Source organism: Globicephala melas, chromosome 7 (genome assembly GCF_963455315.2).
Source record: "Globicephala melas chromosome 7, mGloMel1.2, whole genome shotgun sequence".
In the NCBI taxonomy this organism is placed as follows: Eukaryota; Metazoa; Chordata; class Mammalia; order Artiodactyla; family Delphinidae; genus Globicephala; species Globicephala melas.
Window position 1 is genome coordinate 34,364,941 of NC_083320.1, and position 27,120 is coordinate 34,392,060.

The window sequence follows — 27,120 nt, forward strand, 5'->3', positions numbered from 1 at the left end:
AATTAATATGTGGTACACAAATTGAGAAAAATATTATCAACAGGCATGACGAAAAAGCCAATTAATATTTTGTTCTATATAAAAATTTCATACTCTTCCACAAAATAAATATGTCTCCAAAGGATAAATGATCAATCAAAAAATAAATGTGAACATCCAGTAGCAGAGTAAGGAAGACATTCTCTATGTTACCAGTAACAGTATGACACAACTCTGATCATCCCTTTGCAGAAGCAGTTTGGTTATGTGTGCGTATTTTCTTTCCCATGTCTAGCAACATTTCCCAAGAAACTACTTAAAATTTTTTTTAAGTATTGTGAACACTAGATCAATGTTAGTTTAATTGCAAAGGAATCAGAACTCTAAACATTTTACAGCAGAGAATGATTAAGTTATGTTATTTACTTGATGAAGTTATATGTTTGAAAATTCATTTTAGCTGTGTTAAGTGGTAAAGCAGTATACAACTATTTTTTAAATCTAGACAGGACTAAGGAAACAAAACAAATGCTAATAGTTGTCTAGGTGATTCAACTGTGGATAGTTTTTATTTCTTTGCAATTTTCTGTGTTTTCTAAGCTTTTTGTAGTATTTTATAATGGTATTTTTAAAATATTATTTATGTATTTTTACTTGCAGCAATTTAAGAGTACAATTTTTAAAGCCATTTTCTTCATATCATTTTTTATATCTTAAGCTAAATATAAATTTATTGAAGTAACATTTACATTAATTCTTTCATATTTGAATTTTTTTTCCTCATGTCAGCATCCCTAATTTAACCCTAAAGCTTACTGTAAAGCAAATGGACAGAGAATTCCCTGGTGGTCCAGTGGTTAGGGTTCTGCACTCTCACTGCTGAGGGCCCAGGTTTGACCCCTGGTTGGGGAACTAAGATCCCACAAGCTGCACGGTGCAGCCAAAAAGAACACCAAAAAACAAATGGACAACAAGATAAAAAATTATATCATGATAATAAGACCATGCATGTGAGACTCTTTAAATTCATACTTTTATCCTTGTAAGTCTTATAAATTAACTAGAGGTGGCATTTCCAAGGCAATATAAGTAGAGAGATTAGTAATCTGTAGTTCTAGAATAATCCTTTATTGTTAGGGGTCTCCAAGGGACCCAGTGAGTAACACTCCTTTTCTCTAAAATAGAGCCCGGTGATATAGATAAAATAGTTGGTAGATAGAAAAGCAAGCATCATCTTTATTGCTGATAAAGGCTAGATTGAAAGACTTCACTCCCTACACTTTCGTCTGGATGTTGGAACAGCCCACTGGAGAGAAGGTTTGAGTTGGCAGAGCAGGCACAGGTATCCAGGTTGTTGCATTTCACTTGTCCTTTCCAAGTGGAGAGGGAGGGAGCAAACAGTCCTCTAGCTTAAGGTCTTTGCTAGATTAGGACTACCCAATCAGGAAACATGGAGCACAATGGTGATTACTCTCCAGGCACATATCTCACTCTCCTCCATGGAGAACAGAAAGTGGTGGAACAAAATGCCAGACGTGTTTAGGGAAAATTTCTCCTCATGGAAACAAAGCTAATTTTTTTATTATAGATTAAATTTTGCATGTTATTTATCATCTGAATAATCAGAAACTTATTCTAAATTTTCTTATATCAGGGTTCAAATGTTAAAAACACTTTTTCTTTCTTTGGAGTGTTTTTTCTCTTTGAAAGTCAACAACTTCAAGGAATCGATGGGGGTGTGTGACTCACATTATTTTAAATGAATTCTCATTTTAAAGCCTGCCTAAAAGAATATACACCAGTGGAGATACAGACATTTCTGACACATTATGCTTGTATATTTTATAATAGATGTTTTAAGTACATATTTTAAAAAGTAGGGAAACATGAAGTGTAAAATAAGCATAAATTGTATATTGGGTGTAAATATATATAGACTTATGTTATCATTTTAGGTTGCCAATGCCATGAAAAACTCATTACCATTTGATGCTCCTGATTCTTCACAAGAAGGCCAGAAAGTACTTAAAGTCGAAGTCACTCCAACAGTGCCGAGGATTTCTCGGACTGCGATTACAACAGCTTCAATCCGTCGCCATAGATGGAGGAGAGAAGGTGAGTACGAAATCCCTACAGCCCACTCATGGATTAAAGTAAGTTTTTACAGACTATATTAGCACATGATATTATAGTACTTTATGTAATTACAGTAAAATTGTTTAGTTGTTAAAAATAGCACTAGAAAATGGTTTAAATACCTGAATTCATTTTAATATAAATATGTATATATATTTTATAAAGCAGGAAGATGTTATTTAGACTGCTTTATGAATGTTAAAACAGAAAATAAGATCAAGTTAATTTTTGTCTTTTTTTGAACTAGTAATAACAATAGGAAAGAAATTTCTGTAAGCCTGTTACCATACTGGGAAAAAAGGTGCCTGTATGAGAATTGTGGGAGAAAACTATATAACTGGCCAAACTAATGGTATAATACAGCCATCCACAAAAGAATTGATTTTTATCTTTCTTTTTCTTTTCATATAAGTGCTGAGTCCAGCAGTATTTCATAGGCGTATGGTACTTGAATAGTCAAGCTGTCTTGCCTAAGAGATATTAATTGCCGTTTTAATGATCTCTATTTTTCTCTCCTATTCATTTGCAAACCTCACATTATTCATCTGCTACCTTATGTGTGTGCATGCTGTGCACACACATGTAACTATATAAGTAATGTTTGCGTTTATATCATATCCATATATACATTCTCTTATCTGCCTGGGTCAAAATGCTCAGAAAAGAATAGAGCAGCACAAAAGCACTAAAATTTTATATGTTGAATCCCAGATGGCTTTGACTTCTCAAACGAGGCTGACTCGAGTATTCCTGGCTCCCCGATCCAACACGGCTCCACTGACCTAGGGATCAAACGTGTGCAAGAGGGGGAGGTGCTGGTGCGCAGGACTCCTGAGCACGGCTCACCGGAGCCCAACTCAGCAGCAGCCACAACAGAGGGTAGGACAGAGATGAGGAGGCAAAAGTCAGTGAGGCAGTTGCTGGAGAAGGATCCTGGCTCTCTGTCCCCAAGCAGAACATCTTTCCATTCTAGTGTGTGTTTCCACTACCCCAGGGTATATTAGCTCCTCCTTGCAAAGTGCACCCCCCCCCCCAATATGGCTAGCACCAGGTCAGGTACAATCTTTAGTTACCATTTGTGCTGGCCTGGAGTCTGCATCCCTGTGTAACTAAAGAACAGCTTGGCATGGCTACTAACAAGGGAGAGGCCTGTCTCCAAAAGGTCTGCAAATGCTTGGGATTTTTTCATTACTGAGCATGTTTATTCTAACATCAGGAAAGGAAAAATGCACCCAATGGACATGAGCCTTATTAGTCAGTATGCATCAATTTCATTTATATAGTAATGTATTCTTTTGAAAATATGTGAGGAGAGTTGTAAAGCACTAACACATTATCTTTGAGAAACTGGACTAAAGTGGAGCCAGCTGATTTGCCTCTAGTCCCAGGGTGGTCAATTAACAAGAATTTCTTATCTCTTTAACAGAATAAACAAGTATTGATTGGCTTTTTATAATCGTTGAGTCAGGTTGCCTGGGTCTAACTAGTGAACTACTGACATCTTTCCTCTATAAATGTGCTGTCCTGGTGCACACTACATTTTATCATTTATTGTAAATAATGATTGCCTTATAAAGCTCCCAAACAGAATTGAAATGTATTATTTAGAGGTTATAAATCCTAGCAGATCCTTTTTTCTACAGTGTGGGTATCTCAAATGAGAATTTTTTTTACCCCTCCCCTGCCACCACACCCATGACCACTATCTGGAAAAGAATACTTCTCTCTGATAGGAAAGTATTTGCAGTTTTACATGTGATGCCATAGAAGGTGGTTTTGTGAAAGAGGGAACTGTGGCCTGATAGTTTTTCATTATTTAATATATTGCTGCTATGGAAGCTATACACTAATTTATGAAATATAGCAAGAAGTTTTAAAATAGGTTACATATTTTTACTTAATTTAAAGACCAAACATACATGAAGCAGTTACCTTCCACGTTAGGGAAATCTCTTGCTTTTTGGTGCATTAGAAATTTGAGCATGCTCAGTAAGAATCTAAATCTACCCTCTGTTCCCTTGCCCATTTGCCCAGATTGGCCTTACTTCATTTAACATTGTTGCATGTGCATGATCTAGGGACACAAAGAAGTTGGTGCTATGAAAAGAATCGTGTGAAAGACGCAGCCTTCCCTTTTCGTTCTTCTGTATCTCTTTATGTTATCCCTGGGAGTCAGTTTTATCTTGTATAATGCATAAAAATAAGTATATGAATAGATGTCGAATTCAGAGTTGGCCTAAATTGAACAACAGTCTATTTCTCCACATTCTTGATGCCTAAATGAGACACTTGACGTGTATCTACTACCATTGTTAGAATATTGGAGTATTTGTGCTAAACGGAAGTACATTAACACTTGATGAAATTCTAAAAAGTATGGGATTAGGTAGAAACATTTCTTCCTGTTAATCATAAGTCATACACTTTGAAAAAGAAATCAAAATAGAATTCCTTTAAAATATCCTATTAAATGTTAAAACATCCTATTTTAATATCTCCTATTACTGGTAAAATTTCACTTTGTGAGGGTGGGGTGTAGCCACAAAGAAAGAGGAATGAGTCCCTTTGGTGTGTTTGAAATTTCTCAAATTATTTTCCCTTTTAATCTAGCTTAATTGTAGCTTTAAATCAATATTAGTAAAAGCTAATTTATAAGGAAAGGCAGACATAAATAGAAAAGTTCATTAAAAATCCTTTTTGGTTGCCTCATCTTTGGATCATGAATAGTATTATCACCCAGGGGGAAAATTAGAAAGGAAAAAAGTTGTTAGACACAATTGCCTTTTTATTCCTTGAGGTTTTTTAAACAGAAATATGGAAATTGCTAAAACCTATGAAAAGTTTTGGTAATTCTGAAGTCTTCTGGAGCTTTTGGATTAGCATCAATAATTGGTCTTCTAAAAGAAAAAGAAGGGAATTCCCTGGTGGTCCAGTGGTTAGGACTCTGTGCTCTCACTGCCGAGGGCCCAATTTCAGTCCCTGGACAGGGAACTAAAATCCCACAAGCTGTGTGGCACAGCCAAAAAAAGAAAGAAAGAAAAAAGGAAAAGAAAACATGTTTTCTAATGGTTTTAAATAGTTTTACAGTTAAAGTTGTATTTATTATATGTTGAAATTGAAGGGAGAATATGAGCCCATCACCTACCTTTATCCCGATTGTGAAGTAACATTTTATGTTGTGACTTTTAAAAGCTGAATTTAAAGTTATTACTAAACTGAGGACAACGCTTATGATTAAAGTATATTCAGTGTTCCACTATACTGAAATAGCATTTCTTAGTATATAAAATATCAGTAGATTCTCTTGCATGGTGGTTTTTATGTTATCATCATCTCTTTATGGCCATATCGCTTGGGCGTCAGATCTGCATGTGGCAAGATTCAGAAGCTAGCACTAAGTCTCTCAGTCTCCTTTCCTAACCATATATATACCCAATGATACATTTCTGTTCATTCCTAGTTTTATATTTACTGATATTAATTCTGAACCAGTAACTGTCTTTTCTTGGGCATTGTGGAGTTCTTTAGAGTAATTGTAAATAATTGCTAAGATGATGTCATATAAATATAAAGTTTTTGTTTTGCTGTATATTATATACGGTTCTTTTGAAGAAGGGGTTGAGAGAAGTGGTGTCAGCTGCATTTTCATATGGCTTTGCATGATGAATAAAGATTGTTAAACTGCTGGAAATAACAAGATGCCTTTTGCTTTAAGGATAGCCTAGTTCATTATTCTTTTGAAGCAAAGAAATAACTAATGCATATGAGAAAACATTTTTATTTTTTTCAGGTACTGTGTTAAATAAAGATTGTGTTTAACTATTTCATGTATATTTTACTTAGGTAACTTGTATCTCAAAGTAATGTTTTTTCAGATTTTTTTCCTAACATTTTACCTTAATTATAATATTGATATCTGTATGTAGATTCAGATTTAACTTTCTTACAGTCTGGTAAACATATTTAAAAGGTAGCAAACTGCTATCAGTTTTTGAAAGAAACAAATGTTCTACTTTCTAAGAGAATGTTGATCATACTTTCAGTAAGAGAATTGGGCTTTCTGGAAACCCCAAGCTAAATATATTATATATGCTTCCTTTCTTACAAAATCCCAAGATAAGGATTCTTTCATTAACTGCAGTTTCTGCATGAAACATAATGAGACACTATAGTATTTTGTGATCCCGACAATAATATATCTCTAAATACTAAAAAATATTATAGAAATACATCATATAAAAATTATTGTATATATTATTTATATATTATAAAATAGTAAAAATTCTTCCTCAGTATCCCTGCTGGTTCCCTACCCTTGCTCTCTGATAATCAAATATTTTCACATTAATCGATCAAGAAAATATGGAAACCAGTGAGTAGAGATTTTCATAAGACAGAATGTGAATATGAAGTTACTGGAAGCAATCTAGAGTTTTTAGTTTAGAGTTAGAAAATGTACTAGTTCCATGTTAAAGGTTTTAAAGCCATTTAGAAGCACTTAGCTGTTGAATAAATATAAAATTTCATTGTAGTTAAAAAGGGTTTGGGGATGAGTTTTTGACATTATTCTGGGTGACTGAAATTAGAAGGGGGTCTCATTTGTAAGTTCTATTTTATGATAGGTTAAGGAAGATATGAGGAAAAATTTTTGTTTTTTTAAATAGATATGGTCACCTCAAATTGACAAAGTGTATCATAAAGATTTATGTAACAAAATGTTGTATTTTACCCTAAGTTGTTTTGTGTGTCTAAATATTGATAGTATGCTAGGTTTGTTTGTGGATAGTTTTACAAAAGCTAGCCTAATTAAAGCTAAATGAATAGAATGAATAACATTAGAATTCTAGATTAAGGTTTCTTCCCCTAAATTATTTAGGGGAAGTGTTGATAGCAAGGGCCATTGCTGACCTATAGCAAACATTACCTAGGAGATAAGGTCAGTTGAGTTGTTATTCACAGCTACTTCTTATTTAATTTAGCTATTGCTGAGTCTGTCTGATTTGTTTTTTAGGTGCTGAGGGTGTAAATGGAGGAGAGGAGTTGGTAAACCTGAATGATGCAGATGAAGGATTTTCATCAGGGGCTTCCCTCAGCAGCCAGCCAATTGGGACCAAACCATCCTCCTCTTCTCAGAGGGGAAACTTAAGGAAAGTAGCAACTGGGCGTTCAGCCAAGGATAAAGAAACAACTTCTGCTATCAAATCCAGTGAGAGCCCTCGAGATTCAGTAGTTCGCAGGCAGTATGTACAGCAACCAACTGATCTTAGTGTAGATTCAATTGAGCTGACGCCGATGAAGAAACACCTGAGCCTGCCTGCTGGCCAGGTGGTGCCAAAAACTAATAGTATAAGTCTAATCCGGACAGCCAGTGCTTCCTCAAGTAAATCGTTTGACTATGTAAATGGCAGTCAAGCAAGTACCAGCATTGGGGTTGGCACTGAGGGTGTTACTAATTTAGCAGCTAACAATGCTAATCGATATTCAACTGTCAGTCTGCAGGAAGACCGGCTAGGTCAAGCTGGAGAAGGTAAAGCGCTCCTCAGCCCAGGGGCTCCCTTAACCAAGCAGTCTCGATCCCCAAGTTTCAATATGCAGCTAATATCCCAGGTGTAGTCTTGACATCCTCTCTCATCTTTCTGCTTACCTTCTCAACTGAACATTTCATGTGCAAGAAGACACTTCATCCCACTTGTGAAAATATTGGTCATCATAAACAGATTTGATTTAGTTTAGGTATCTTCATACTGTATTTTGTATGGAAACAGCAATAAGGTTTTCTTTTCCCTCCTTCCTATATCTTCTCTTCACCTATTCCTTGTAAATGTGTTTGTGAAGCAGTAGAAAATGTTTGTGTTTTCCACACCTTCCTTTCTCCTTGGGTGAAGTGCAATCCATCGTAGGCTGATCGGTCCCATTTCAACACTGTGAGACTGAGGTTATGTTAGAGGAAATGGTGTATATGATCCCTATGAATGATTCTTCAGCTTTTGTTTAAAAAAAAAAAAAAACGGGTTTGTTCTCATAATCTATGAAGATTACTGGGTCATATTTTTTCTCTCTTAACCAGGAGTGCCTCAGAGATTCTGCTATGACTTTGGACTTCTCTGAGTCTGTGTAATTATTTTCTTGAGAAGCATGGGGAAAGGTGGTAGACTGCTGCACTTTTTCATTAAAACGAGGGTGGCTCTTTTTTCCCCCATCTCCTTTATCTCGAGGACACAATGTTCAATTACTGAGGCATTTAAATCAAGTTGTAGCCACCTCTGTTGGAGGACAGGGCTCTAAGTTGATTGTGTAATAGATAATGCACTTTCTCAATGGCTCTATAGTCATTATTAACATGTCTTCCCTCCTCCCCCCAAGGACATAAGGTCATTTCTGTCCTTCAAGTTTGAACAGCTAATAAATCAGAGAATCCAAGGGGCATGTTCTATTTCCCAGGAATGATTGACACTTTGGTGCTGGGGTTTTATGGGGGGAGGGGGTAGTTTTTGTTTAGCTTGTGTGGGATTGTGTGTGAGGGGAAGTTTTGATTGTTTTTTTTCTTTTCCTTTGTGAGCTGTTGATGACTGAAGTAGAACAGGTACGTCTTCAGGTAAAGAGAGGGATTTCTCAACCCACTTTCTGTGATGTCAGACTATTGGAGAAACCCTTTCAGCTGCTTTCTAGATGTACCTAAATTCAGTCAGATATTTTGGATTAAGAAACCTGAAGTCCTGATAGATCATATACTCCAAGGAAATACATCAGGGACAGATAATTGGCTGAAAACACTGACGCTTCAATGTGACACATTTTTATAGAACATTTCTACCAGGGGGTACTGACTTGATTTCTCCTAAAAGGACCACACTGCCTTTGTGTTTAATGTAATGCAATTTGTGTACCTTCTAATCATATATCTGCAAAAGTTTCTCATTTTTATAAAAAATCATGCCAGTAAGCTAGATGTTGAATGTATGTAAGTAGCATTTGGTAATTGTACTAAGAGGCTACAAAAGTGCATTATTGGTTTAAAAAAATTTTTTTTTTAGTTCTGATTTGGTTGGATAAGGTTTCTTTATGACCTTTTCTGGGTCTCAGGCTCTAATGCTTGATTGAAATAGAAGAAAATATATTGGTTTTTGAAAATCAGTGTATTGTGACTTGAACTGCTATACATTCTTCCACACAGTATGTCAGAGTGATTAGTGCTTTGTACATTTAGACATTTTTATTTTATTGTTGTGAAAGAAAAATATACTGAATTTATAGAAAGCAAGTATTCTCCTAATTAACAAAGTTTAAAATATTATCTCTACTGATTAAAATTACAATAGATTTTGATAAATAAAATAACCAGAAAAATGCCTCTTGTTTTTTTCACACCTAAAAATCTACCCATCCCCCCCCCCACCTTTTATTGTAAGAGGTTTTTGTAAGGGACTTTCTGTTAGAATCTTTATAAGAACAGTGAGATGCTTGTTTGAATTTGGTGGTGTGTAATATTTTTCAGCTCACATGAAAATGGAAAGCTAGAACCTGAACTATTACCTACAACATTGCCAAAGTCCGGGGGAAAGCTAAAAGTTGATAAACAGAGATTTGTTGATTGTGTATATATATATGTGTGTGTGTGTGTATAGTGTGTATATGTATAAATCACAAAGAATATTTTAGATATCCCTTACTTCTTTTAATTTAAGGGATGTCAGGTAAATGAATTAAAAGCAACAAAATAAATGAGGTGTAAAGGTCTGTAACATACAGAGTTTCAGGTGTGAAAGGAAAAGAGCATTGTACTTACCAGGGGGTGAGGTCTTGGCCATGGCTGGAGATCAGTCACTTTATGGCAGAAATGTCTGGTTGATTTAAGAGACTGAAGGGTTGTTTTTAATTCAACACATTGTGCATTTATTGGCATCTAAATCTAGCATGATTTTAGTTAAAGCACAAAAAAATACCAAATAATACCAGATTACAACAAAGGCTATAATAAATATAATAAGCTCTCCCTCTGGTTTGTTAGAAATCTTATATTATACCTGAAAAGTTGGTTCTGAAAAACTTTCACCTTAGAGAATTTCATTTATTTCTATGTGTATTCGTATATATTTTGTACATATACATAGCTGTTAATATTTCATGATCCTCTAACATTTGTGTTCCATTCTTTTAAGTGATATAATTTGGCCCCAAAGAAGAAACATTTCATTTAGTTCAAATTTTGCATTCGGGGTCTTAGAACAGATTTCCTGTGCAAGATATAGTTAAAATGGAATGAGTCAGTCATAAACCATAGTCACATTTTCTAAGAGATTTTTGATATTCATTTGCATTATTTATTGGCATTTAATGTAAAGTAGTTTTCAGATATACAGCTGTTACAAATATATGCCAGCAATATTCACGCTTTATCCTTTAACAACCTTTTGTTTCTATACTTCCTAATTTCCATTTTAAAAAGTTCTTCCATTTATGGACAAGCTAGTTAGGGAGAAAATACTTGTTTTCTATAAAAAACAATTTGATTGATGCCATCTATGCCAGGTTTGATTTAAAAATACAAAGAAATATCTGAAAGCTTTGGGAACTCTTCCCTATGACATTAATTTGAAATCATGTTACTAGAACATTTACGTGTTCTAGAACAAACCAAGTGTAAAGTGAAAGCTACCTTGGAAGTAAGATTTTTAAATATAAAAATATTTTGAGAATCTGGAGGGGGTTGATGGTTCTAATTTGAAATCCTGACCCCTACCACCATTCTTACCCTCCTGATGACGCTCCTGTGCCTGTTTATTATAGAATCAGAATTTTTGTGCTAAAGAGCCTGTAGAGATAATCTAGCCAGTCTCCCAGCACCCACCCCTCCATATCCATCCTCAGGAAACTGAGACTCAGAAAGGTTGTAATGTGATCAGAGTCACATAACTAAGAAGCAGAGCCAGAATTAAACTCCTGTCTCCCGTTGAATGCGTATTAACACCCCACTGCCTCCTTTTACTTGTCCTATGGTAAATGTAACACTCTCCACTTCTGTAGCTTCTTTACAGTTCTGGTCTAGTAGTTGGTGAATACAGCATGTGAAGAAAGGTATTAAATCCAGAAAAAAATGTAGAGTAGTAAACATAGATGGGGAAGTGTTGGAAATGTAGGTATCTATACCACAGATATAAGGATAGATACATTTTTCTTATTCTAATTTATGCCTTACTATTTTCTGCCACATAGCAGTTGAATGCTGCCATTTTATAGTTGATTATATTTCTGGGGATTTATTTAAATGCAAAAATAAACCCAATGAAATGACTTTGATCAGTGTTTCTAGCTATCTTAAGTAATTTTTGAATCAGCCAGCTTTCACAGTCACCTACATGGCAAGTTAGTTGTATTGCACAGTGGAGTATTACAAAGTAAAGATTAAATAAATTTGATTCCACAATTTCTAATGTAAAGAGATTGGACCTTATTTGTGCCCAGAGCAGATAGATAACAGCAATATTTCCTTATGTAATTGAAAAAGGTATAAAGTGTGAAGCTTACGGTTCCATAACAGAATGGTGACCATGTCATTTAAAGTGTATATACAGGATAAAATATCTTAGTTGCAGTAGTCTCAGCTATATAAGCTCAATATTTCCAACCTACATTCTCAAACTCCACTTAGTAGTTTTAAAGTAATTATAATTATTTATTAGACACTGGAATACTGAGAATAACTTCTTTCAGATTGTTCTGTTTGCACTATTTTTGTGACTATTTTAATGAAGTGAGGTGTTTTTGCTGCCTCACTTGGATAGGTTAGTATGGGTCCATTTTTTGAGTACTTGTTGACAATCAGTTGTGTCATTTACTTCTCTGCATATTCATTTGTAAATAGAAACACTAGTATCTGTCTTTAGTGGGTAGTACACTATTTATACAAACACTGGCAAGGAAGATCTCTCCATTTCTGATCTTAGATTACAAAGTGAGGTTTATGGTTTTGTTTTTTTTTAAATCAGTATTCAGTTACATACTTGTTTTTCAGTTTAAAAATGTTTAAAGGCCATGCCAGTGGTCAGAAAATCTACAAGAATTTCAGAGCAACTTTTCTATACTATGGCTATGTTAAACAGTCTGAACCTGAGACTTTTTCTCTTTCAAGTTGAATGATTATTGTCATGTTTCAAACCACGAAGTCGGTTGAGACACTTATTTGTAATACTTTAATTTTTTTAAAGTGCTTTTTAGAAACAAATTGTTTGCAAACCAATTAGAAATAATTGATAGCTTAAACTCTAAATATTAGAATATTTGCCAGATTATAAGAAGATGAAATGCAGTGTAAAACTGTTAACATGCTAAAAAAAAAATCATGAGTCACCAGATTGCTACAACTTTCCATTGCCAAGGTGGTCATGTTGATAAATGTAAGACATAAATTTTAGTATTACCTGCATTGTGTACCTAATGGGTATATCATTGGCACTGAACATACATAGGAAATATTATTCAAAGAGTCAACCAATGTGCACTTAAACTATATTAGATTTTTGGCGGTGCCAGAAATTTGTGTGGTGATCTCAACCCATTAGAATTAGAGGAGTCATATCATCCAACCTTCCCCTGCCCATGACCACACAACAACAGAATTTTGGTTAACTTCAATCTCTTCAGTATTTTGTAGTCTTTGCCATTAGTCACATGAGAAATACACACAAGAGCAAACAGTTCAGGATAGACATTAGCACAAAGCTGGGAATGATGTGAAATAACTGGCAGCATAGTACAGATATGTAAGTTCTATGTTTTGTTTCTGGATTTTAAGAAATTGTTTACAAATTAAGTCACATTCGGATGTCTGCTATTATGCTATTGTGTTTAATATAGATTTTACCCCCAAAATTAGAATTAGGTGTAGCTTAAAGTATAAATGAGTCTTTTTTTCATAATTGCATACCTGGAGGTAGGTTTAGTAAAAAGAAAGTCTTTTGTTTTCAAAGAAAATGAAGTTAATTGGACAATCCATCCCCAACTACAGAATTGATATCAATCTGGTTTGCTGTATTTGAGTGTCAAAAGTGCCGTGTTAATTATATCAGAGGAAGTTCTTCACATCTTCATAAATTACAAAATTTACCAAAGAAAATGTATTAACCAAATATGAATTTCGGAGTACCTAACTGTTAAGGAATGAGGCCCCATTAACATAAAGGATTGATTTCTAGCCCTGGGGGAAATGTCCTTCCATCTGGAACAGATATACAGTACTTACAAGATTCCATTTGAGGTTTTCTTATCATGTTGGTAAAATGTCAACATTTATACTTCCAGCAAAAGTACCAGTGAAAGGTTAAGTCCAAATATTATTTCTTAGGGCACATTTTCATGTCTCCTTAACTCAGACTGAGGATTCTGCTCAGCAGTATTAAATAAAAGGAGGAGGGAGGAATTCCTAAAATTGGCATATTGTATGATATTGTGACTTTTAAAAAATAAAATTGGGTAAATTATGGAAATGTATCTTTTTAAATGGGCAATGTCAATTATATCTAGTAAATATGATATTGGCTAAAACAGTATGTTTACATATTTATGTACATGATCACTCTGGGTATTGTTTTTTTTTTCTTTGCAGAAAAACAGGATTGGGTTCAGAAAGCTGAAACGCTCATTTTTAAATGTATAGCTTAATAAGAACTAATGGATTTACTTAAACTATTAAATAATGATTTTTTGGGAAAATATAAAACAGTATATTAACTGATGTTCCAAGCAGGCTATATGTATTATTTTTTTTTCATATCAGGGGGTAATTAAAAAGTAATGAATGTGTTGATCAGCTATCTTAGAAAAGAAGATTGGCTTTCTAACAATTACTAATGTAGGTTTTTGTGGGTTTTTTTAAGTTTTATCATCCAAACTGAATTGAGAGATATGTTCAATATTCTTTGTTGGTTTTAAAATATTTGTAGTAAGTTCATTAACTACAGTGGATTCTTATTCTAAAAATTATGCTGGCTTTACATTCAGTTTAACTGGTTAAGTGAAAAGTTTTTATGATGCAGATTATTTCCCCACTTTCTCATAATAATTTGGCTTTCCTGAGCTACAATTTCTGAAAAGTTTTTACTGCTGTAACATTAGGTAGTCTGATCTCTGTCACAATGGACAAGTATACAGGAAATATCCCACTTGCACATGTTTGCTTCATAAAAGGATATAGATTGTGTAGGTCAGCTCTTGCATTTTTGTTTGTCTTTTAACGAGCATCAACCTATTGCTTGGTATAAACTTCTCAAGTATTCAGAGAATAGTGCTGGTTAAAATTTAAATAGGCTAGGCATGAAGAAAATATGATCTCTGTTGACTGACGACCTTTCAAACTAGGACTAGTGAAAACATTCATTTTTTTCCAGAACTGAAGAGAAAAAACCGTACATTTAAGATCATATTTATTGGTGCATGTAAGCCATTATCTTAACTGTCTTACTGAACTGGTTAATGCTGTTGATTGTTGAAATGTGAAATGTAGTCACTGTTGACCTTGTAAATATCTGCCAGAGATGAAAAAATATTTTAAGTTATTGTAAATAAAGATGTATAAAATTCATTAACAGTCTGCAATGCAGAAACATATCTAAGATGTTAAATATTGTGTTTCTTGAGAGATGTGTACTTTTTCCCTAGATGTATCTAGATATATTAAGAATGTACATTTTCTTTTGTACAGTATAAAATACAGCTTTATTTGGCTTTTGACTGGATTTCCCGGAGTTAATTTTATATCTACCTAAGTTTCATAGCTTAAAATTGTCCTTCGTTGCATTTTTCAAAGCATGCAATCTTATCTATGCATGTCTGAACTTCTTACTTTTTAATTTTATTTTTCTAATACAGCAGGTTCTTATTAGTTATCTATTTTATACATATTAGTGTAAATGTGTCTCCCAATACCAGTCTCCCAATTCATCCCACCCCACCCCCCGCTTTCCCCCCTTGGTGTCCATACGTTTGTTCTCTACATCTCTGTCTCTATTTCTGCCTTGCAAACCGGTTCATCTGTACCATTTTTCTAGATTCCACATATATGCGTTAATATATGATATTTGTTTTTCTGACTTACTTCACTCAGTATGACAGTCTCTAGGTCCATCCACATCTCTGCAAATGACCCAATTACGTTCCTTTTTATGGCTGAGTAATGTTCCATTGTATATATGTACCACATCTTCTTTATCCATTCGTCTGTCGATGGGCATTTAGGTTGCTTCCATGACCAGGCTATTGTAAATAGCGCAGCAGTGAACATTGGGGTACATGTGTCTTTTTGAATTATGGTTTTCTCAGGGTATATGCCCAGTAGTGGGATTGCTGGGTTATATGTCATATGTAGTTCTATTCTTAGTTTTTTTCTTTTTCTTTTTTTTTTTTTTTTTGCGGTACGTGGGCCTCTCACTGTTGTGGCCTCTCCTGTTGCAGAGCACAGGCTCCGGACGCACAGGCTCCGGACGCACAGGCTCAGCGGCCATGGCTCACGGGCCTAGCTGCTGCATGCATCGGCAGGAGGATTCTCAACCACTGCGCCACCAGGGAAGCCCCTATTCTTAGTTTTTTAAGGAACCTCCATACTGTTCTCCATAGTGGCTGTATCAATTTACATTCCCACCAGCAGTGCAAGAGGGTTCCCTTTTCTCCACACCCTCTCCAGCACACCCATTCTAACTTGTGTGAAGTGATGCCTCATTGTAGTTTTGATTTGCATTTCTCTAATAATCAGTGATGCTGAGCAGCTTTTCATGTGCTTCTTGCCCACCTGTATGTCTTCTTTGGAGAAATGTCTATTTAGGTCTTCTGCCCATTTTTGGATTGGGTTGTTTGTTTTTTTAATATTGAGCTGCATGAGCTGTTTATATATTTTGGAGATTAATCTTTGTTGATTCATTTGCAAATATTTTCTCCCATACTTGGGTTGTCTTTTTGTCTTGTTTATAGTTTGCTGTGCAAAAGCTTTTAAGTTTCATTAGGTCCCATTTGTTTATTTTTGTTTTTATTTCCATTACTCTAGAAGGTGGGTCAAAAGAGATCTTGCTGTGACTTATGTCAAAGAGTGTTCTTCCTATGTTTTCCCCTAAGGGTTTTATATGTCTGGTCTTTAATCCATTTTGAGTTTATTTTTGTGTATGGTGTTAGGGACTGTTCTAATTTCTTTCTTTTACCTGTAGCTGTCCAGTTTTCTCAGCACCAGTTATTGAAGAAACACTCTTTTCTCCATTGTATATCCTTGCCTCCTTTATCATTGATCATAGGTGCGTGGGTTTATCTCTGAGCTTCCTATCCTGTTCCATTGATCTATATTTCTGTTTTTGTGCCAGTACCATATTGTCTTGATTACTGTAGCTTTGTAGTATAGTCTGAAGTCAGCAAGTCTGATTCCTCCAGCTCCATTTTTTTCCCTCAAGATTGCTTTGGCTATTCGGGGTCTTTTGTGTCTCCATACAAATTTTAAGATTTTTTGTTCTAGTTCTGTAAAAAAATGCCATTGGTAATTTGATAGGGATTGCATTGAATCTGTAGATTGCTTTGGGAGGTAGAGTCACTTTCACAATTTTGATTCTTCCAATCCAAGGACGTGGTATATCTCTCCATCTGTTTGTGTCATCTTTGATTCCTTTCATCAGCGTCTTCGTTTTCTGAGTACAGGTCTTTTACCTCCTTAGGTAGGTTTATTCCTAGGTATTTTATTCTTTTTGTTGCAATGGTAATAAATGGGAGTGTTTCCTTAATTTCTCTTTCTGATCTTTTGTTGTTAATGTATAGGAATGCAAGAGATTTCTGTGCATTAATTTTGTATGCTGCAACTTTACCAGATTCATTGATTAGCTCTAGTAGTTTTCTGGTGGCATCTTTAGGATTCTCTATGTATAGTATCATGTCATCTGCAGTGACAGGTTTACTTCTTTTCCAATTTGTATTCCTTTTCTTTTTCTTCTCTGATTGCTGTGGTTAGGATTTCCAAAACTATGTTGAATAAGAGTGGTGAGAGTGGACATCCTTGTCTTGTTCCTGATCTTAGAGGTAGTGCTTTCAGTTTTTCACCATTGAGAATGATGTTTGCTATGCATTTGTCATATATGGACTTTATTATGTTGAAGTAGGTTCCCTCTCTGCGCACTTTCTGGAGAGTTTTTATCATAAATGGGTGTTGAATTTTGTCAAAAGCTTTTTCTGCATCTATTGAGATGGTCATATCGTTTTTATTCTTCAGTTTGTTAATATGGTGTATCAAATTGATTGATTTGCATATATTGAAGGATCCTTGCATCCCTGGAATAAATCCCACTTGATTGTGGTTTATGATCCTTTTAATGTGCTGTTGGATTCTGTTTGCTAGTATTTTGTTGAGGATTTTTGCATCTATATTCATCAGTGATATTGGTCTGTAATTTTCTTTTTTTGCAGTATCTTTGTCTGATTTTGCTATCAGGGTGACAGTGGCCTCATAGAATGAGTTTGGGAGTTTTCCTTCCTCTGCAAATTTTTGGAAGAGTTTGAGAAGGATGGGTGTTAGCTCTTCTCTACATGTTTGATAGAATTCACCTGTAAAGCCATCTGGTCCTGAACTTTTGTTTGTTGGAAATTTTGTAATCACAGTTTCAATATCATTACATGCGATTGGTCTGTTCATATTTTCTATTTCTTCCTGGTTCAGTGTTGGAAGGTTATGCCTTTCTAAGAATTTGTCCATTTCTTCCAGGTTGTCCATTTTATTGGCATAGAGTTGCTTGTTGTAGTCTCTTAGGATGCTTTGTATTTCTGTGGTGTCCGTTGTAACTTCTCCTGTTTCATTTCTAATTTTATTGATTTGAGTCCTCTCCCTCTTTTTCTTGATGAGTCTGGCTAATGGTTTATCAATTTTGTTTATCTTCTCAAAGAACCAGCTTTTAGTTTTATTGATGTTTGCTATTGCTTTCTTTGTTTCTATTTCATTTATTTCTTCTCTGATCCATATGATTTTTTTCCTTCTGCTAACTTTGTGTTTTGTTTGTTCTTCTTTCTCTAGTTCCTTTAGGTGTAAGGTTAGATTGTTTATTTGAGATTTTTCTTGTTTCTTGAGGTAGGATTGTATTGCTAAAAACTTCCCTCTTAGAACTGCTTTTGCTGCATTGCATAGGTTTTGGATTGTCGTGTTTTCGTTGTCATTTTTCTCCGGTATTTTTTGATTTCTTCAGTGATCTCTTGGTTATTTAGTAACATTGTTTTTTGTTTTTAAAGCAGAAGCTGCAAGATCTCTTTTAAATTAATTTATTTATTTTTGGCTGCATTGAGTCTTTGTTGCTGCACACCGGCTTTCTCTAGTTGCGGCGAGTGGGGAATCTCTTCGCTGCAGTGAGTGAGCCTCTCATTGTAGTGGCTTCTCTTGTTGCAGACCATGTGCTCTAGGTGCATGGGTTTCAGTAGTTGTGGCACACAGGCTCGCTAATTGTGGCTCACAGTCTCTAGAGCGCAGGCTCTGTTGTTGTGGCGCATGGGCTTAGTTCCTCCATGGCATGTGGGATCTTCCTGAACCAGGGCTCGAACCCATGTCTCCTGCATTGGCAGTGGATTCTTAACCACTGCGCTAACATGGAAGTACAGTAACTATTGTTTAACCTCCATGTGTTTGTGTTTTTTACGGTTTTTTTCCCTGTAATTTATTTGTAATCTCATAGAGCTGTGGTTGGAAAAGATGCTTGATATGAGTTCAATTTTCTTAAATTTACCGATGCTTGGTTTGTGACCCAATGTGTGATCTATCCTGAAGAATGTTCTGTGTGCACTTGAGAAGAAAGTGTAATCTGCTGTTTTGGGATGGAATGTCCTATATATATCACCTAATCTCTCTGGTCTATTGTGTCATTAAAAGCTTATGTTTCCTTATTTTCTGTCTGGTTGATCTGTCCATTGGTGTAAGTTAGGTGTAAAAGTCCCCCACTATCATTGTGTTACTGTCAGTTTCCTCTTTTATAGCCGTTAGCATTTGCCATATGTATTGAGGTGCTTCTATGTTGGGTGCATATATATTTACAGTTGTTATATCTTCTTCTTGGATTGATCCCTTGATCATTATATAGCATCCTTCGTTGTCTCTTGTAACATTCTTTATTTTAAAGTCTATTTTATCTGATATGAATATTGCTACTCCAGCTTTCTTTTGATTTCCATTTGCATGGAATATATTTTTCCATCCCCTCACTTTCAGTCTGTGTGCATGCCTTGGTCTGAAGTAGGTCTCTTGTAGACAGCATATATACAGGTCTTGTTTTTGTGTCCATTCAGCCAGTCTGTGTCTTTTGGTTGGAGTATTTAATCCATTCATGTTTAAGGTAATTATCGATATGTATGTTCCTATTACCATTTTCTTAATTGTTTTGGGTTTGTTTTTGTAGGTCCTTTTCTTCTCTTGTTTCCCACTTAGAGACGTTCCTTTAGCATTTGTTGTAGAGCTGGTTTGGTGGTGCTGAATTCTTTTAGCTTTTGCTTGTCTGAAAAGCTTTTGATTTCTCCATTGAATCTGAATGAGATCCTTGCTGGGTAGAGTAATCTTGGTTGTAGGTTCTTCCTTTTCATCACTGTAAATATATCCTGCCACTCCCTTCTGTCTTGTAGGGTTTCTGCTGAGAAGTCAGCTGTTAACCTTATGGGAGTTCCCTTGTATGTATTTGTCATTTTTCCCTTGTTGCTTTTAATGATTTTTCTTTGTCTTTAATTTTTTTCAGTTTGATTGCTATGTGTCTCGGAGTGTTTCTCCTTGGCTTCATCCTGCCTGGGACTCTCTGTGCTTCCTGGACTTGGATGGCTATTTCCTTTCCCATGTTAGGGAAGTTTTCGACTGTAATCTCTTCAAATATTTTCTCAGGTCCTTTCTCTCTTCTCTCTCTTCTTCTGGGACCCCTATAATGCGAGTGTTGGTGCATTTAATGTTGTCCCAGAGGCTTCTTAGGCTGTCTTAATTTCTTTTCATTCTTTTTTCTTTATTTTGTTCTGCGGCAGTGATTTCCACCATTCTGTCTTCCAGGTCACTTATCCGTTCTTCTGCCTCAGTTATTCTGCTCTTGATTCCTTCTAGTGTAGTTTTCATTTCAGTTATTGTATTGTTCATCTCTGGGTTTTTGTCCTTTAATTCTTCTAGGTCTTTGTTAAACATTTCTTGCATCTTCTCGATCTTTGCCTCCATTGTTTTTCCGAGATCCTGGATCATCTTCACTATCATTATTCTGAATTCTTTTTCTGGAAGGCTGCCTATCTCCACTTCATTTAGTTGTTTGTCTGGGGTTTTATCTTGTTTCTTCATCTGGTACATAGTGATCTGCCTTTCATTTTGTATATATTTCTGTGAGTGGTTTTCATTCCACAGGCTGCAGGATTGTTAGTGGGAGGGACTGGTGGTGGGTAGAGCTGGATGTTGCTCTGGTGGGCAGAGCTCAGTAAAACTTAAATCCCCTTGTCTGCTGATGTGTGGGGCTGAGTTCCCTTCCTGTTGGTTGTTTGGCCTGAGGTGACCCAGCACTGGAGCCTACATACAGGTTCTTTGGTGGGGCTAATGGTGGACTGCGGGATGGCTCATACCGAGGAGTACTTCCCAGAACTTCTGCTGCCAGTGTCCTTGTCCCCACAGTGAGCCACAGCCGTCCCCCACCTCTGCAGAGACCCTGCAGTACTAGCAGGTAAGTCTGGTTCAGTCTCCTATGGGGTCACTGCTCCTTCCCCCTGGGTCCTGATGTACACATTACTCTGTGTGTGCCCTCCAAGAGTGGAGTCTCTGTTTTCCCCAGTCCTGTCAAAGTCCTGCAATCAAATTCCACTATCCTTCAAAGTCTGATTTTCTGGGAATTCCTCCTCCCATTGCCAGACCCTAGGTTGGGAAGCCTGACGTGTGGCTCAGAACTTTCATTCCAGTGGATGGACTTCTGTGGTATAATTGTTCTCCAGTTTGTGAGTCACCCACCCAGCGGTTATGGGATTTGATGTTATTGTGATTGTGCCCCTCCTACCATCTTACTGCAGCTTCTCCTTTATCTTTGGATATGGGGTATCTTTTTTGGTGAGTTCCAGTGTCTTCCTGTCGATGACTGTTCAGCAGTTAGTTATGATTTCAGTGCTCTCGCAAGAGGGAGTGAGTGCATGTCCTTCTACTCTGCCATCTTGAACCTATCTCCCTGAACTTTTTAATTTATATGATACCGTATTAAGGAAATTTATAAAATTAAGGCAATATATAAAATTACATATAGCACCCAAAATAAGAAATAACATGTAGGCATGTGTGAAATTAATACATAAAATGTGTTCATACTTTTATGTTATTGTTGAGATACAAATTTCTCTCAACTTTATAGCAGCCAAATACAAAGAGGCATAGATTAGTCATGTGATTTTCAGATATCCTTAAGATAGAACAAATCAACTTCTCAGGTGAAGCACGACTGTTTCTAATACTGAGACGTTAGGACTAATTTTCTTTCCTGGGTCCTTATACGAGGAGCCATCATTATTACAGTACAATTTACACTCTTCAGCAATGTATGAAAGTGCCTGTTTTCCTGACAGTCTTACCAGCAGTTAGTTCTCTAATCAATAATTTTTTTCACTCTTTCCCACATTGTGTTTTCTAAAGGTAATACTTTATTTAGCCTTCTCTTGGAATGTGGGTTTAATGAAGGGCTGAGCCCCAGGCCTCCTTTTCCCTTCCCTTTACATGCACTCCCTAGAAAAATCTCTTCTATACCTGTTCCTTATGGCTATTATTCCTTATTGATGGACCAAAACTTTGTTTTCTCTTTTATATCTTATGCCTTAATCCAAAATTGCTGGTGTAGATTAGCAGTTCCAGAAGAGTGGCTTAAGGCAACTCACCAAGCCTGGTTTTTTTCTCCTCTAGTTCTGCATTAGTTAGGAAGAATGAGTTTTACCAGTTGACAGTTTCAATTTTCCTTTTATTAAAAATGTATTACTTGGGGCTTCCCTGGCATTCCCATGGTTAATTCTCCACACTTCCACTTCTGGAGGCATGGGTTTGATCCCTGTCGGGGAAGTAAGATCCCGCGTGCCATGCAGTGCAGCCAAAAAAAGAAAGTATTACTTGCTCATTTTGAAAACCTTAGAAAATACAGAGAAAGTACAAAGGGGAAAGTCACTTTAAGGTACTGTAATAAAATAGTGACTATTAATAAGATAATGGAGGTACTATCCCTCCACACACATACAAGTCTGGTCCAGGTCACAATACTTTATGGTCCAAAGATGTATTAAACAAAAACAACATTTATTCAGTGCTAGGATGTGCCAGGCACCGTTCTAAACACTTTGATGAAAGTGCCACAATTCAATATTCAGTTAATACAAGTGTCTGATAAGTAGTTATTCTTCCTTTATAAGAAAAGGAAAGTTCATCTGTCCAAGGTCACAGAGCTAGTAAATGGTAGAGCTGAGATTGAACCCAGACACTCAGGCTCACAGACTTATGCACTTAACTATCAAGATACTGCTTCATAAAATGTTGATTGTTCTCAGCTATTGGTACACTTGCCCTATCCCCACAAGGCCAAGGCCCCTGTGGGAGTTGGGAAGGAAGGGGAGATTTGACCTCAGTAGAGCTAGATAACTAACAGGCAAATTAAATCCATGAAAGAATTGAGTCCTAATACCCTAGGTATCCATAGTTATAAATAAACTTTTCTCCTACATATATACAATGGTTCTAATTGTGTACTATCCTTAATTATGTACCATTCTCTGGAGAAATGAGAAAATAGTCTTTCTGTGGTTCATATGAGGAACCTCAATTGAGAAAAGCTGGTTTAGACCATAATAAAGAAGAGGCTCCCAGGGCTTCCCTGGTGGCGCAGTGGTTGAGAGTCCGCCTGCCGATGCAGGGGACGCGGGTTCGTGCCCCGGTCTGGGAAGATCCCACATGCCGCAGAGCGGCTAGGCCCGGGGGCCATGGCTGCTGAGCCTGCGTGTCCAGAGCCTGTGCTCTGCAACGGGAGAGGCCACAACCGTGAGAGGCCCGTGTACCGCAAAAAAAAAAAAAAAAAAGAAGAGGTTCCCAAAATACAGAACATAAAAATATTTTACTTCCTTCCTCCCAACCACCGTGGAAAAAAGTGGCCAGGTAACTTAGGAAGAAATCAGTATTTTGTTAGACTTACTTGAAATTATTTTATGATTTAATGTTATTTTAAACTACATGGGAGAGGGTAGAAATAAAAGTCTTTTGTGTTTAGGGCCTCTAAAGGTCTAACTGTGGTCCTAGGTCATAATCCAAATAGGATGGATATAATCTGTGGTAACAGCCCTAGTTTTGTTCAAGATGTTATATCAGAAAGGGGTGGTACTGACTTTTAAAACTTGAAGGGCCAATCACTTTTGTCACTTTGTCTTAGGGAACAATGTTTAGTACACATTGAATGATGAAAACTTTTTTTTATGACAGGTTATGTTAACCAGTACAATCTTATGCTCTGAATCACTGTATAATTTAACTAAAAAGCACTATTACATTCAAAAAGATTAATCACAGGATTTTAAGAAATCTGTAGACATTAATTTATTATCAACTGCTATAAATAATGGTGTTATGCACACTGTAAAATTATTTCTGAATCGAAGATTATAGTCTATATCTAGTTTCCCAGAACTTGAATTACTGTGTGCACATTTTTTAGGGCTTACTCTGCCAAATCTTTCACTGCTAATTTGTGTGTGATTTATGAAGGCCTCATTATCCCTGGTTCAAGAAAATCCTGCAGATAAAATAGCTTCTGGTTACCATATTCTTTTATTCCTAGACGCTAAGAGGTAATCACTTTTGTTTCCTGAGTATGATTAAAATCAATTGATATCTTTAAATATATCTCAGTAGAAATTACTTGCTGAGGCATCTGCCACTGACATTCTAGACCTACTGTACCCCTATCAAGTGTGTGTTTAATGCATAGCATCTAGGTCACTTCATATCTGATAATTTATTGCCAGTTTTCATTCTCCCTAGCTCAGTGGTTTTCACCCCTAGCTGAACATTAAAATCATCTGGGAATTTTTTTTTTTTTTTTTTTTTGGCTGCACCGGGTCTTCGTTGCAGCACACAGGATCTTTGCTGTGGCCTGCAGGGTTGTGGCATGGGGACTCTTAGTTGCGGCACGCATGCAGGATCTAGTTCCCCAACCAGGAATCAAACCCAGGAGCCCTGCACTGGGAGCTCAGAGTCTTACCCACTGGACGACCAGGGAAGTCCCTGGGAATTTCTTTTTTAAATTCTGATGACCAGGCCACATTGAGACCCTCTGGAATTGGGATATGGCATCAGTAGTTTGTTTGTTTTCTTTAAAGTAAATTTATTTTATTTTTGACTGCGTTGGGTCTTCATTGCTGCATGCAGGCTTTCTCTAGTTGTGGTGAGCGGGCGCTACTCTTTGTTGCAGTGCGTGGGCTTCTCATTGAGGTGGCTTCTCTTGTTGTGGAGCATGGGCTGTAGGCGTGTGGGCTTCAGTCACTGTGGTTCGTGAGCTTAGTAGTTGTGGCTCACGGGTTGTAGAGTGCAGGCTCAGTAACTGTGGTGCACTGGCTTAGTTGCTCCACGACATGTGGGATCTTCCTGGACCAGGGCTCGAACCTGTGTCCCCTGCATTGGCAGGCGGATTCTTAACCACTGCACCACCAGGGAAGCCCAGCATCAGTAGTTTTAAAAGCTCCCCAGGTAATTCTCATGTGCAGTCATCATTGAAGACCCTCTTTAATCCTATGACAATCTTCTGGCATTCATACCTAAACTTTCCTTCCTCCATCCAGAACCACTGACTCAGTAAGAATGTTTTCCTAAAGAAATATATAAAACAGTAACGACAATATAAGAAAGGCAGTAATCCATTCCATTAAAAAATATTCTTTTATATCAATGTTGCAATTTGCCTTCTCTAATACCTTAATCAGGCCATTGAACACTATGGGCATCAATACAATTTCACTGGCCCCAAACTTAAGCCCCCAACACTTTGAGGTCCTTGTACTTCTTGGCCTGCCCTAGTTCTATTCCTTTCAGTTTCTGTCCCAAAGCTTTATCACTTTAAGTATCACTTTCTCAGCAGCCTCAACTCTTGCTTCCTCCATAAAATGGAGGTCATCAAGCTAGAACACTCTTAATTTCCTCTTCTCACCTACCACTTCAAAGAACAACTATATCTGCAACTATCCTCATCTCCTTGCTGCCTGCCTCAAAAGATGAAGTATCTCACTTAATTTCTTACTGTACTCAACATCTCTGGGTAATTCTTAATTTTCCCCCTTTGGATTTAATCTATACACTAATGACCCCTAGATCTCTCTCTCTCTCTCTCTCTCTCTCTCTCTCTCTGTCTCTCGGCCTTGACCTCTTGAATGAATTTCAAACTCATATCCAACTGTTTGCAGGATGTTTGAATATCCCTCAGGCACTTCAAAGTCAAGATGCCTCAAGCTAAACTCAATTCTTCTACTCCTTCCCTCTATTTGTAATCTCTCTTTCATAGCACAATTGGGAACTTATACCCAAGCAACCAAACCAGAAACCTGGGAATTATATCTTTCCTCTCCCTTACCTCTATAACCAGTCTCCAAATCTTGCTGACTTTGCCTTTTTTTTGCAAATCCATCATTTCCTCTCAACTTTTACTACCACAGCTCAAATTCATGTCTTACTTCATATCCACACTGCTTTGATAGCCTCCTAACTAGACCCCATGCTCCTCTCAAATTTATCTTCCTTTAGTGATTAATATAAAACTCCTATCAATTATTCAATGGTTCCATCACAGAGGATAAATTCTATGTTCTTTAGCCTGGCCTTTACTTCTCCCAACCCATCTCCTATCATTCTTTTTTTTTTTAAGATTTATTTATTATTTATTTAATTTATTTTTGGCTGTGTCAGGTCTTAGTTGCAGCATGCAGGATCTTTCATTGCAGCGTGCAGGCTCTTCGACATGGTGCTCAGGCTTCTCTCTAGTTGTGGCGTGCAGGCTTCGGGGCACGTGTGCTCTGTAGTTTGCGGCATATGAGGTTAGTAATTGTGGCATGCGGGCTTAGTTGCCCATGGCATGTGGGATCTTAGTTTCTTGACCAGGGATTGAACCTGCATCCCCTGCATTGTAAGGCGAATTCTTTACCACTGGACTACCAGGGAAGTCCCTCTCCTATCATTCTTACTTACACTTAAGATTTAAGTAACACCAAACTTTGTATTACCACACCCAGTTTGTATTACCATACTTTCTTCCTGCAATTCCTTCTCCACCCCCCCCCCCCCGTTCTCTACCGTTTAAAGTTGGAATGGCCTTTACTCTGCTACCCCACCCTCTTACTCACTTACCCACCAGCCTGAGCTAAATGGTATTTGTCCTAGCAGTTCTCAGTAAATTCTATCTTTGCACTTAACACCTTAGTATTGAAATTATCTGATTCCTTCTACCCAACTAGAATCTTAAGGGTAAGGGACATACCTGGGCGCTATGGTCCTGGTACAGGTAGGCGCTCAGAGTTCATTGACTAAACTGAACAGTTCAAAAAAGAAGACCCAAAGACAAAATGGATTTTTTCAAACAGCAAAAGTATCAATATAAAGCTTTTCATAAGACTGGCAATAAAAACAAAAGTTAATTGAGTTTCCCAAATTTAGGAACAAATGCAAATATCTCTTAACTTGTCCGCAAGAACTACCTGGTCCTGGTTGATTAACCTAGATCTTTCACTGACATCTATGCAGCTATTTAAGTTATATTTCAATTTGCAACATAGGAACTGGTATTCTTGAATTTGATCTTCTAAAATATGGTTTGGGTAAAAACCTCTTGTTTGAATATAAAAATAATTAAACTTGAAAAAATGATTTCACATTTTTTAACTCAGTCACCTTCCTGAGGAAGAAATACATAAAGACATTCTGATTTGTTGTGCTGACAAATGAGATCATTGGTGAAAAAAACTGTGCAGCTGATATCTTGATGCTGCAGTCTGTTGTTTAAAATT

The 27,120-nt window shown here is 36.6% G+C and overlaps 1 protein-coding gene across 7 annotated transcripts in view; it reads left to right on the forward strand.

Annotated features, from left to right (window-relative positions):
- The window catches only part of HYCC2 (hyccin PI4KA lipid kinase complex subunit 2), a 73,236-nt gene extending 58,395 nt beyond the window's left edge, over positions 1-14,841 (forward strand). For 6 of the 7 annotated variants that reach the window (XM_060302072.2, XM_060302069.1, XM_030855010.2 and 3 more), the window contains 3 exons: positions 1,935-2,094; positions 2,827-2,994; positions 7,127-14,841. In XM_060302072.2, the coding sequence (XP_060158055.1) occupies positions 1,935-2,094; positions 2,827-2,994; positions 7,127-7,728 (930 nt within the window). In that variant the 3' untranslated portion in view covers positions 7,729-14,841. The remainder of the gene's footprint in view (positions 1-1,934; positions 2,095-2,826; positions 2,995-7,126) is intronic. The other variant, XM_060302073.1, reaches the window with a different exon arrangement.
- The last annotated feature ends 12,279 nt before the right edge of the window (positions 14,842-27,120 follow it).